The sequence below is a fragment of the Nomascus leucogenys genome, chromosome 19, assembly GCF_006542625.1.
Source record: "Nomascus leucogenys isolate Asia chromosome 19, Asia_NLE_v1, whole genome shotgun sequence".
NCBI lineage: Eukaryota > Metazoa > Chordata > Mammalia > Primates > Hylobatidae > Nomascus > Nomascus leucogenys.
Genome location: NC_044399.1, coordinates 27,551,149 through 27,564,420, shown reverse-complemented (window position 1 = coordinate 27,564,420; position 13,272 = coordinate 27,551,149). Strand labels below are relative to the sequence as shown.

Sequence of the window (13,272 nt, the reverse complement as noted above, 5' to 3'; positions counted from 1 at the left end):
TTTTTATTTAAAAAAAAATTTTTTTTAGGCAGATTAAGATCTAAGACAAATCTTTTTTTTTTTTGCATTTCCTTTTTTTTTGAGACGGGGTCTCGCTCTGTCACCCAGGCTGGAGTGCAGTGGCGCGATCTCGGCTCATCGCAAGCTCTGCCTCCCGGGTTCAAGCGATTCTCTTGTCTCAGCCTCCCGAGTAGCTGGGACTACAGGCATGTGCCACCACGCCCGGCTAATTTTGTATTTTTAGTAGAGATGGGGTTTCATCATGTTGGTCAGGCTGGTCTCAAACTCCCGACCTCAGATGATCCACCCACCTCGGCCTCCCAAAGTGCTGGGATTACAGGTGTGAGCCACTGTGCCCGGCCAAGAATTTAAGTTTTATGAGTACCTGCTGGTCCTGTTGGAACTGTGCTGCTATATGGTCTGACAATGTATATTTTGTGAGAAATACATGAGTCCTGCTCTCTGGTTTTTAAGGAGACAACAGAGAGTAATACTATTTATAGGCTAGGCTATGCTGCAGCAACAAACCCCCAAATCTCAGAAACTGAGCACTACAAAAGCTTATTTTTTGCTTACACAAAGTCCTCTGGGCCGGGTGCAGTGGCTCAACTCTCTAATCCCAGCACTTTGGGAGGCTGAGGGGGGCAGATAGCTTGAGGTCAGGAGTTCGAGACCAGCCTAGCCAACATGGTGAAACCCTGTCTCTACTAAAAATACAAAAAGTAGCCAGGCATGGTGGCGCACGCTTGTTGTCCCAGCTACTTGGGAAGCTGAGGCAGGAGAATAGCTTGAACCCGGGAGGTGGAGGTTGCAGTGAGCCAAGATAGCGCCACTGCACTTCAGCCTGGGCGACAGAGCAAGACTCCATCTCAAAAAAAATGTCCTTTAGAGGTTGATTAGCCTTCTTCCACGTTACAGCTACATCATCTAAATATGTGACCTGACCAGGCGCGGTGGCTCATGCCTGTAATCCCTACACTTTGGGAGGCCGAGGCGGGTGGATCACAAGATCAGGAGTTCAAGACCAGCCTGACCAACATGGTAAAACCCCGCCTCTACTAAAAATACAAAAATTAGCCAGGCCTGGTGGCGCACACCTGTAATCCCAGCTACTCAGGTGGCTGAGGCAGGAGAATCGCTTGAACCTGGGAGGCAGAGCTTGCAGTGAGCCAAGATTGCGCCACTGCACTCCAGCCTGGGCAATAGAGCAAGACTCCATCTCAAAAAATAAAAATAAAAATAAACGTGTGACCTCCAGGTTGCTTATGGGGGGTGGGAGGGAGTACATTTTTCAGGATGGGCCTGGAAGTGGCTTACTCACTTCTCCTATCTGCCAACTGCAAGGAAGGTCAAGTCAAGAAATGTAGTCTTCCTGCGTACCCTGGAAGAGGAAGTGCAGTAGTGAATAATTGTGTCTCAGCCATACCAGCAAGTCGGCTAAGTATCTGGACTAATAACTAATCTCATTCATTGAGAGCTGTTAGTACTAGACAACACATGGTCAAACCTAATGGAATGATACTTTTAGCCAGTCTTCAGCTTCCAAGGCTCATTGTTAGTTAGGTGATTTCAATGATCCCGACAACCAGGCGTCTAGAGATGGTTCAGTCAACTATGAATTTATCTTGAAAGGTGGCTATTAACTCAGACTGAGAGAGTTAAAATCTGCCCTGTCATTCATCACAGATACAACACAGACAGATAAAACCAGCTGCACAGTTAACAGGATATAGTACCTCTATCAAGCACACACTGCAACTTTTTTTTTTTGGCAACATAAAGTGTCATAACAACTCCCTGAGTGACTACTTTTTTAAAAAAATTCACCGAGAAACTTTGTCCTCCAAAATCATAGGCTGACAAAGTTTGCTGTTTGCAATTGTATTTGTGAGAAGGCTTATAGTCAGCCTTGCTTGGAGGAGCTGAGTCACTCTGACATAGAGAAGCAGCCTTGATTTCCAGGCCAGGTATTGCGCTTCAGAGCAGGGGTTTCTGAACACAACATTCCACATTTACCTTGACTTTGTACTTTCCAGGGAAACTGATCCCCTGGGTCCACTTTGTAGTCCAGCTGATCTTAATCCACCTTTCACACAGGTCTGTGCTTCTTTGAGCCTAACTCTAATTTTTCACCTAACCTCCACCCTTCCCCATAACCCTATGACCAGTTTTTTCTTCGGTAAGACACCACCATTCCTCTGGTGTGCAGTCTCCCTTGTTGCAGTGAGTTGATAAGCCTAACTCTGTGGGACTATAGGTTTCCCTTGCTGGTCTCAGGCTGACTGGACTAGGGCAATTTCAAACCGTGTTTTAGCCTCTACACTTATTTGTGATTTCAAATTCCATTAATGTGATTTTTGCTTCTCAAAGTAAATATATATATGTATATTTTTTCTTTTTTTTTTGAGATGGAGTCTCGCTCTGTCACTGAGGCTCAAGTGCAGTGGCGCGATCTCGGCTCACTGCAACCCCTGCCTCCTGGGTTCAAGCGATTCTCCTGCCTCAGCCTCCTGAGTAGCTGGGAATACAGGCGCGCGCCACCACACCTAGCTAATTTTTTGTATTATTAGTAGAGACGGGGTTTCACCATGTTAGCCAAGATGGTCTCAATCTCCTGACCTCATTATCTGCCCAAGTCGGCCTCCCAAAGTGCTGGGATTACAGGTATAAGCCACCACGCCTGGCCTGAATAAACTTTTTAAATTGCAAAATGTAATACTATATATGAATGGCTGATAAGCACATGAAAAGATGCTTACCATTGGTAGTCATTCAGGAAATACAATCAAAACCACAATGAGATGATAACACTTCCCCCCCACAAGGATGGTGATAGCTGTAGTCAAAAAGAATAACAAATTTAGCCAGTGGCTCTCACCTGTAATCTCATCTACTTGGGAGACTGAGATGGGAAGATTGCTTGAGCCCAGGAGTTCTATGCTTCAGTCAGCTATGATTGCTCCACTGGACTCTAGCCTGGGTAACAAAGCAGAAAAAAAAATTCATGATATGGGGAAATTAAACCCTCATATATTGCTGGTGGGAATGTAAAATGATACACAACCATTTTAGAAGACAGTCTGGCAATCCCACAAAAGGTTAAACATAGTTATGATATGACCCAGCAATTCCACTCCTAGGTATATAACTAAAAGAAGTGAAAACATACATCCACACAGCAATGTGTACATGAATGTTCACAGCCTCATTATTCATCATAGAAGGTGGAAACAACCCACATGTCCATCGCCTGATGAATGGATAAATAAAACGTGGTATATTCCGGCCGGGCGCGGTGGCTCACGCTTGTAATCCCAGCACTTTGGGAGGCCGAGGCGGGCGGATCACGAGGTCAGGAGATCGACACCACGGTGAAACCCCGTCTCTACTAAAAATACAAGAAAATTAGCCGGGCATGGTGGCGGGCGCCTGTAGTCCCAGCTACTCGGAGAGGCTGAGGCAGGAGAATGGCGTGAACCCGGGAGGCGGAGCTTGCAGTGAGCCGAGATTGCGCCACTGCACTCCAGCCTGGGTGACAGTGAGACTCCGTCTCAAAAAAAAAAAAAAATAATAATAATAAATAAAATAAAACGTGGTATATTCCTACAATGGAATATTATTTGGCAATAGAAATGAAATGCTGATACATGCTACAACATGCAAGAATCCTGAAAACATCATGCTAAGTGAAAGAAGCCAGTTACCAAAGGCCACATAGCATGTGGGCCCATTCATATTAAATGTCCAGAAGAGGCAAACCCACAGAGACAGAAGTAAATTGGTGATTGTCTAGGGCTGCGGGAATTGGGGGGAAATAGGGAATGATTGCTAATGGGTACAGGACTTCTTTTGGGGATGATGAAAATGTAAAATCAATTGTGCACAGCTCTGAATATTCTATAACCCATTGTACACTTTGAATTGGTGATCTGTATGATCTGTGAAATATGTCAAAGCTGTTAATTTTTAAAAAAATGGGAACTGTTTTGGACATAGGAAGTATAGTCCTACTCTCAAAGAATTTAGTATTATGGTAGAAACAGATATAAACATTTTGATATTTTTTTAAAAGGTAAGTGCATGTATGAAGGGCTATGGGCACCCACTGCACCCGGCTAATTTTTATATTTTTAGTAGAGATGGGGTTTCACCATGTTGATGAGACTGGCCTCGAGCTCCTGACCTCAAGTGATCTGCCGGCCTCGGCCTCCCAAAGTGCTAGGATTACAGGCGTGAGCCACCACACCCAGCCCCATGGAGGTTCTTATATAATAAAAAATAAAAAAATCTATGCTTTTGTGCCTTGCATCCATTATCCCATTTAGTCCTCACAAGGCCATTCTATAGTTAAGGAAACTGAAATGGAAAGTAAAGGAACTTGCCCAAGGATACACTAGAAAATGGAACAACCAGGGTTTGAAGCTACCCAGTCTAACCGCAGAGGGCACAAGCTTGAACTTCACACTGTCCTGCTTCTCTTTTTTTTTTTTTTTTTTTTTTTTTTGAGATGGAGTCTCGCCCTGTCGCACAGTCTGGAGTGCAGTGGCGTGATCTCGGCTCACTGCAACCTCCTCCTCCCGGGTTCAAGCAACTCTCCTGCCTCAGCCTCCTGAGTAGCTGGGATTACAGGCGCGCGCCACAACGGCCGGCTAATTTTTTTGTATTTTTAGTAGAGACGGGGTTTCACCATGTTGGTCAGCCTGGTCTCGCACTCCTGACCTAGCGATCTGTCTGCCTCAGCCTCCCAAAGTGCTGGGATTACAGGCGTGAGCCACCGCGCCCGGCTGTCCTGCTTCTCTACCTGATACGTCATGCCCTTTGGACTTAATCTCACCAGCATGGGCGTCACTCACTACAAAGCTTTTCAGCAGCTGCCGCTTTGTTTCTCTCCATCTTCTAACGGATTCGGTTTTCTCTTTCGAGACAGCAGAGAGAAAATGAAGAGGGGAGTTTAGCTCCAAAAGGCTTGTCTGATCATTCTCCCTCTCCCAAAGGCCTGTGACTCATCTGACTCTGTCCCAAACCATCTCTTGCATCTAGGGGCTTAAGTGCACTGTGGCTATTTACATAAAACTTTATTACTTTAAAGCTCTAAGGGCTCATTTTGTGTTTTCAACTTCCTATGTTGATAAAGCAAATATTAGATCCTTATTTATAAATAGGGAAGACGTTCAGAGAGATTAAACATTTGGGCAATTCACTTCCCTGGCAGCGGTTTCTTTCCCAGTAAAATGAGGCAACGACAAAATATTTATCATTCTGGACTTGCTCAGATTTAGGCAGCAATTTGGAAGCAAAGTCAGTTTCATAACTCAGATGTGTCTCCACTAGAACATTATGAGAAACAACGTCCGGCGCTCTCTAGGCAACCGGGAGGTCTTGCGCAGTAACTAGATCTGCTCAAGGGCAAGAGAGGAGCGAGTACCGTGCAGCTGCGGAACGGACTTTGCGGGCAGTGGGGACGTGTTTTTGGAGCGAACCTGGTAAAGGAAGTGTGCTACGCCATCAAGGGCCCCCAGTCCCGGCTGCCACGGGGACGGTGCAGGGTCATCAGCTGTTGAGCCGCCCCGGGCGGGCCCAAGCCTTTGGGTCTCAGGTGACCGGCACAGGCGGCCGCGGGATCCGGATCTGCTTGTTCCGGCAGTGGAAGAGACGGGCCGGCGTTGGCCGCTGCTGCTAGCAGCTTGAACCCCAGGGTCCGGACCGATGGCGGCTTGGGCTGCTGCCAGCCTAAGCAGGGCCGCTGCCCGATGCCTGCTGGCACGAGGCCCCAGGGTCGGGGCGGCTCCTCCGCGCGACCTCCGGCCCTCCCACTCCGAGCCCCGGGGCTTTGGTGCCGCTCCGGGCCGGACGCTGCACCTCACCGCGGCTGTCGTCGCCGGGCACAACAAGTGGTCCAAAGTCAGGCACATCAAGGGTCCGAAGGACGTCGAAAGGAGTCGCATCTTCTCCAAACTCTGTTTGAACATCCGCCTGGCAGTGAAAGGTGAGACCCTGACGGTCACCCACCAATGGCTGCCGCTGCCCTTTCAGTGCCCACAGCCTCGCTTTCCTCTCGGAGTTGGGCCCACCTAGATCTCCGGCCCTTCACTTTGTTTTCCTTCCCCAGTACCCACCACTGCCCACCTCATACATCCTCAAAACACCTACCTACGTTGGAGGTTCTAACTCACCTTTCCAGACGCTGAGCATCTGGCCAGTTTGTCAGAGAGGGAGCTAGCTGCTCTTGAGAAGATAAGCCGGTAATTTAGAAGTGACTTCATCCTAGTCTAGCTGGGTACTTAATAGAAACAAGCCCTAAGAGTCAGGGCAGATGTGTGTCTCTCCTGAAGAGACAAATCACCCCTCTGAAGTCGCCTCAAGTACTTTATTGGTTGTGGCAGGGGCACTGAGTAAAGCTATTACTTAAGTGCTTAGGCCTTAGTTTGCTTCATTAATGTTTCCCCAAGACACATTTCCTTGGAAGGTAGATTTGCAGCCATGTCTTTTCTCCCTTAGGTCGCCACACTGAAAAGGCTTTTTTTCTGTTTAGGGCCAGACATCTGTAGGAGTAAAGGAAAAGTCCTGTAGAAAGCATGGACTTTGGACTGGGCACAGTGGCTCAGCCTGTAATCCCAGGCCAGAGGCGGGCAGATCACTTGAGGTCAGGAGTTCAAGACTAGCCTGGCCAACATGGGGAAACCCTGTGTTCACTAAAAATACCAAAAAAAAAAAAAAAAAAAGTAGCCAGGCATGGTGGTGCATGCCTGTAATGCTGGCTACTCGGGAGGCTGAAGCAGGAGAATCGCTTAAACTCAGGAGTTGGAGGCTGCAGTAAGTGAGATTGCTCCACTGCACTCCATCCAGCCTGGGTGACAGAGCAAGACTCCATCTCAAAAAAAAAAAAAAAAAAAAAAAAAGAGAAACTATGGACTTTGGAGTCAGGAAGACTGGTTTCTGTCACTGACTAACTTATGACCTTGAACAAGTAGCTTAACTTGAGTTTCTGTGAAACAAGGATAATACCCACCTTGAGATAGTTTATGGTTTATGGCACATCATAGGCATTCAGTTAATGTTAATTTACCCCCTCAGCTCATGCCTGGTATTTGTTTGCTTCCTTTTCTTCAAAATTCTTGATATTAAGTTCAAGCAACATTTATTTATTTATTTATTTATTTTGAGACAGAGTCTCACTCTGTCACCCAGGGTAGAGTGCAGTGGCGTGATCTCGGCCCACTGCAACCTCCACCTCCCAGGCTCAAGTGATTCTCCTGCTTTAGCCTCCGGAGTAGCTGGGACTACAGGTGTGCACCACCATGCCTGGCTAAATTTTTTTTTGTATTTTTAGTAGAGACAGGGTTTTGCCATGTTGGCCAGGCTGGTCTTGAACTCCTGACCTCAAATGATCCACCCACCTCGGCCTCCCAAAGTGCTGGGATTGCAGGCATCAGCCACTGCGCCCCACTGAAGTTCAACCAACTTGTGTTTATTTTGTGCCAGGCCTGCCACTGGTACTACAAAGATGATGAGATACAGCCCCTACCCTCAGGTTACAATGTCATGTGAACATTTCAATAATTATGCACAAAGTGCTGGGCGCGGTGGCTCACACCTGTAATCTCAACACTTTGGAAGGCTGAGGCTGGCAGATCACAAGGTCAGGAGATCGAGACCATCCTGGGTAACACGGTGAAACCCCGTCTCTACTAAAAATACAAAAAAATTAGCCAGGTGTGGTGGCAGGCGCCTGTAGTCCCAGCTACTCAGGAGGCTGAGGCAGGAGAATGGCGTGAACCCGGAAGGCGGAGCTTGCAGTGAGCCGAGATTACACCACTGCACTCCAGCCTGGGCAACAGAGGAAGACTCTGCCTCAAAAACAATAATAAAATAAAATAAAAATAATTATTATGGACAAAGTAGTAGAGTAAGAGCAGTAATGAGTCCAGAATGTGTTGTTACCATCTATAACCCTTCTTCATCTGACCTAAAGTAGAGATCGCTGAAACCTAGCAGAATGAAAACCATCCCTAAAGACAATGAATTAGAAAGTTCTGGCCAGGCACGGTGCCTCATGCCTGTAATCCCAGCACTTTGGAAGGCCAAGGCGAGTGGATCACTTGAGGTCAGGAGTTCGAGACCAACCTGGCCAACGTGGTGAAACCTCATCTCTACTAAAAATACAAAAATTAGCTGGGCGTGGTGGCAGGCACCTGTAATCCCAGCTACTCAGGAGGCTGAGGCAGGAGAATCCCTTGAACCCGGGAGTGGGAGGTTGCAGTGAGCCAAGATGAGCCAAGATCATGCCACTGCCCTCCAGCATGGATGACAGAGTGAGACTCTGTCTCAAAAAAAAAAAAAAAAAAAAAAAAAGGATCTTTTCTGGCTGGATGTGGTGGCCCACACCTGTAATCCTACCACTTTGGGAGGCCGAGTCAGGCAGATCACTTGAGCTCAGGAGTTTGAGACCAGCCTGGGCGACATGGTGAAAACCTGAATCTACAAAAAATACAAAAAAAATTACCTGGGTGTGCTGGTGCATGGTGCACACCGGTGGTCCCAGCTACTTGGGAGGCTGAGGCAGGAGGATCGCTTGAACCCTGGAGGTTGAGGCTATAGTGAGCCAAAATCATGCCACTGCACTCCAGCCTGGGTGACAAAGTGAGACTTTGTCTCAAAAAAAAAAAAAAAAAAAAAAAGAACTTTTCCAAAATACTTATCCAGGCCAGGCGCAGTGGCTCACACTTGTAATCCCAGCACTTTTGGAGGCCAAGGTGGGTGGATCACCTGAGGTCAGGAGTTCGAGACCAGCCTGGCCAACATGGCGAAACCTGGTCTCTACTAAAAATACAAAAATTAGCCGGGTGTGGTGGCACGCACCTGTAATCCCAGCTACTCGGGAGGCTGAGGCAGGAGAATCACTTGAACCCGGGAGGTGGATGTTGCAGTGAGCCAAGATCGTGCCACTGCACTCCAGCCAGCAACAGAGTGAGACTCCATCTCAAAAAACAAACAAAAAAACCCCGAAAATACTTCTCCATATCCCATCGAAACACTAGTTAAGGTATTCTAAGGTAACTGAGAGCTAAATGGTGATTTGCCACTCCTTTGGCTTGGTGGGGCTGGAAATCCCTTTTTTTCTCCCATGTTGTAATGAGATGTCTTTGCTCACTCTTTTTTTTTTTTTTTCTTTAAATCTCAGAAGGAGGCCCCAACCCTGAGCACAACAGCAACCTGGCCAATATCTTAGAGGTGTGTCGCAGCAAACATATGCCCAAGTCAACCATTGAGGCAGCGCTGAAAATAGAGGTGTGTACTGTTCGACATGCTTTTTATTGATCACAGCCTCTACCGGGCTCATGTCTGGATGGCCACCAAACACACCGTAAATTATCAGAGAGGGCCAAGTGCAGTGGCTCATGACTATAATCCCAGCACTTTGGGAGGCTAAGGTGGGTGGATCACTTGAGGCCAGGAGTTTGGAGACCAGCCTGGCCAGCATGGTGAAACTCCATCTCTACTAAAAATACAAAAATTAGCTGGGTGTGGTGGCACATGCTTGTGAGCTGGTACTGGGGAGGCTGAGGTGGAGGATCGCTTGAACTCAGGAAGCGGAGGCTGTGGTGAGCCAAGATTGCACCACTGCACTTCAGCCTGGGCGACAGAGCGAGACTCTGTCTCAAAAAAAAAAAAAAATCAGAGAGAAGGGTAGCAATGTAGTTGACGCCCTCAGCCTAGAGGCTTCTGAGAGCTCACTGTCCTTGGTCATTGGTTCTAGGAGCACAACTGGGAGTCGGATGCATAGGCAGCATGCAGGGCCATACAGCCAAGACCAGGACTGCTCAGGCAAGTTGCAGGGAGATGAGGTATTATAGAAAGAAGGGGCAGTGTGGGAGAAAGCCCTTATGTTAGGTGGAGGAAGTGTTTGTTTTTCAGATATTTATGCCCTAAAGGAGGAAAGCCAGTAGAAAGGGAGAGGATGGGGGTGATAGAGATGGTGGGAGGGGCAGGTATATAGAGTCCACATAAGGGTACACCTTTCTCTGGGGTAGGTAGGGAGGTTCTGAGGAAGTAATAGTTATCTTAATAGCTCAAAATTATTGAGTGCTTCCTGCAGGCTAAGCATGGATAAAAACTCTATGTGTGTTATCTCATCGAATCCTCAAAACTGTAAGTAGAAACTGAGGCACAGGAATGTTAGGTGGCTTGACTCAGGTCACACAGAAAATGACAGACTTGAAACCAGATAGTGAGACTTTAGAGCCTGTGCTCTAACCGTTATGCTTATTGCCTTCACGTAGGCCGTGGTGCAGAGAAGGTGGTGGAGACAGCAACTATTTTCCCTACCTAGTGGCCCTTTTTTCCTTTGTGAAAGAGGAAGGGAGAAGTTATGAGTTGAGAATTCCTGGAAAGTTGCAGGGCAGGGTGCTTGGAGTGGGGAATATTGAATACTTGGACAAGGGATGAGTAGGGGCATGGACGGTCCAGAAGATATTAGTCCCTAGAGCTCTGGATTAATTGTTTGAATTTTGAGACCATGCTGTTTTCAGCAGCTCTTACAACAAGGCCCAGGTGTGTGATTTTTCACAGCAGTACTCAGCAGCCCAGGGTAGGGGCCTTGAGACTTGACCGGTGGGTTTCTTACAGGACGGGGGTGTAGGAGGATGAGTCTGAGTGGGATTGGGTGGGGATTAGATGTGGCATTTAGTTAGGGATGGTAGGAAGCAAAGCTGAGAGATGGCTGATGGATTGTTCAGGGACCGGAGAAACAGACTCCTTCCAAGTTAGGGGTAATACTTCCTGTTACCTAAAAAGTTGGTTAGAGGGTGGGGACAAAAATAAAGATTAAGAGCTCAGGCTCCAGCGTAGAGAGCCCATCCCATGGAGTTAGTTTTGCTATACTTGTGGTTCTGGGCTGACATGTGGGAAGGAATTGGGAAACAGGAAAATGTGCTTGTGTTGTTTATTGCAGAAATCCAAGGACACTTATTTGCTGTATGAGGGTCGAGGCCCTGGTGGCTCTTCTCTGCTCATCGAGGCATTATCTAACAGTAGCCACAAGTGTCAATCAGACATTAGACATATCCTGAATAAGAACGGGTAAGTGTGCATCTCAGGGGAGTGGTAGGGGACAGAGACTTTATGTTCCAATTCTCTGCAAGGCAAGTACTGTTGATCTCTGCTAGTGTTTCAGGGTTTTGTTTTTTGAGACGGAGTCTCACTCTTGTCGCCCAGGCTGAGTGCAATGGCATGCTCTCGGCTCACTGCAACCTCCGCCTTCTGGGTTCAAGTGATTCTCCTGCCTCAGCCTCCTGAGTAGCTGGGATTAAAGATACCCACAGCCATGCCCAGCTAATTTTTGTATTTTTAGTAGAGATGACAGGGTTTCACCATGTTGGCCAGGCTGGTCTTGAACTCCTGATCTCAGGTGATCCACCTGCCTCAGCCTCCCAAAGTGCTGGGAGCCACCATGCCTGGCCACGTTTCAGGTTTTAAGCACACTTGCTCCTTAGCAGAATCCAGTGAGTTAATTGACTTTCCCTTAATGTAGTCTCTACTAGCAGGATCCCAAAGACTTGCTCATCGGATGTAGAAGGGGATCTTTGTCCTATTATTCCCATCTGTAGCCATATAATGCCCAAGTCTTAAAATGTTCCACCAGGACTGGCATCTTAATGGCACAGGAAATTATGAGCAAAGTCTGCTTCCTCCAAACTGCAATCAGGGCAGAAAATCGAGTGTGGGGACATTCTTGGGCTGTTCCCTTACCCAGCAGCAGCTGCATTTCCTCCTTGAGGATGCGATCTGCTCCATGTCTGTGTGTACTTCATAGACTGGGTGAGAAAGAGACAGCGACAGAATGATGAGCTTTATGGAGGCTGAGTGTCTAGAGGCATCCACTCATGCCAGCCTGTTTCCTTCCCTGTCAGAGGAGTGATGGCTGTAGGAGCTCGTCACTCTTTTGACAAAAAGGGGGTGATTGTGGTTGAAGTGGAGGACAGAGAGAAGAATGCTGTGAACCTAGAGCGTGCCCTGGAGCTGGCAATCGAAGCAGGAGCTGAGGATGTCAAGGAAACTGAAGATGAAGAAGAAAGGAACATTTTTAAAGTAAGCATGAAAACATGGGTGTTTGGTGGGCTTCCGGGAGGACCCTGATAGATGCCTTACACATGCCTCTTGGTTTCTTCCTTAATGTGCCCTAGGGTACAGGTGAGACAGTTCACATATTGTACAAATATTTATTAAGTGAATACTGAATAGGACCGACTCTAGTGAGGACTATAAGAAAGAGTCAAAACATTGAAAACGATGTCCCTGCCAGTGAAGAGCTCAAACCCAGTGATCCATTCCAGTACTGACATTCAGGACTTTGCAAGGTCCTGTGTGGCTTTGTCTCATTATCTCCTGGCTCCTCACCTCCTGACTTTCCTTTATCCCTAGTTTATTTGTGATGCCTCTTCACTGCACCAAGTGAGGAAGAAGCTGGACTCCTTGGGCCTGTGTTCTGTGTCCTGTGCACTAGAGTTCATCCCCAACTCAAAGGTGCAGCTGGCTGAGCCCGACCTGGAACAGGCTGCACATCTCATTCAGGCTCTTGGCAACCACGAGGATGTGATTCACGTCTATGATAACATTGAATAACCAGGCTACATGTGCCCCCGGGTTCCTTCCTAGAAATGTGGCAGCCCATTCCAGCACACAGGCTTCTGCAGCAATCTCTGAGGGTAAAGCTGGTGGGAGGCTCAGCAGGCCAGGAGGCCCAAGGCCAGGACTTGTGACCTTGAAGCTAAAGGAATCTCACTTGTGGGGCCTCCTTGTCAGCTCTGCTGGTGTCTCAGAGCCATCTGGATGAGTGTCCCGACACCCTCTTGGATGCAGAGCTGCACCACCCAGCTGGTTAGACTTTGATGTTGGGTAGCTGGCCTCTGTGGGGATTGTAAGTGCCCTGAGGCGCTATGTACTAGAAACTGCCCTTAATAGTAACAGTGATTATTGGTTGCTGCATTGCTGTTGTATGGCTCTTGAGTCTTCCTGAGTTTGTGTCTAGCTGTTGGGATCCTCTGGACTAACTTTCAAGTCCCTAGGCTTAGCTCTACTACTCCAGTCCCAGGATTATTTTTTTGATTGGCTATAGAAATGTAGTTGTATCCAGGCACTCCGTGGTCTAATGCTGGTCTTACAGCTTAAACCTGTCATTCATTCATGCAACTAATATTTCTGGAACACTAGCTATATACCAAGAACTGTACTTATCTAGAGTATAAGCTATTCAACTGGTGTCCTGTGTTAGAT

General features: G+C 47.5%; 1 protein-coding gene across 1 annotated transcript; it reads left to right on the top strand.

Moving 5' to 3' along the window:
• Positions 1 to 5,490: 5,490 nt before the first annotated feature.
• LOC100590776 (translational activator of cytochrome c oxidase 1) lies at positions 5,491 to 12,984 on the top strand. The gene is made up of 5 exons (XM_003270692.4): positions 5,491 to 5,986; positions 9,182 to 9,288; positions 10,952 to 11,079; positions 11,910 to 12,087; positions 12,421 to 12,984. The coding sequence occupies exons 1-5, from the start codon at positions 5,707 to 5,709 to the stop codon at positions 12,619 to 12,621; spliced, it is 894 nt and encodes a 297-aa protein (XP_003270740.1). The 5' UTR covers positions 5,491 to 5,706; the 3' UTR covers positions 12,622 to 12,984.
• Positions 12,985 to 13,272: the final 288 nt, after the last annotated feature.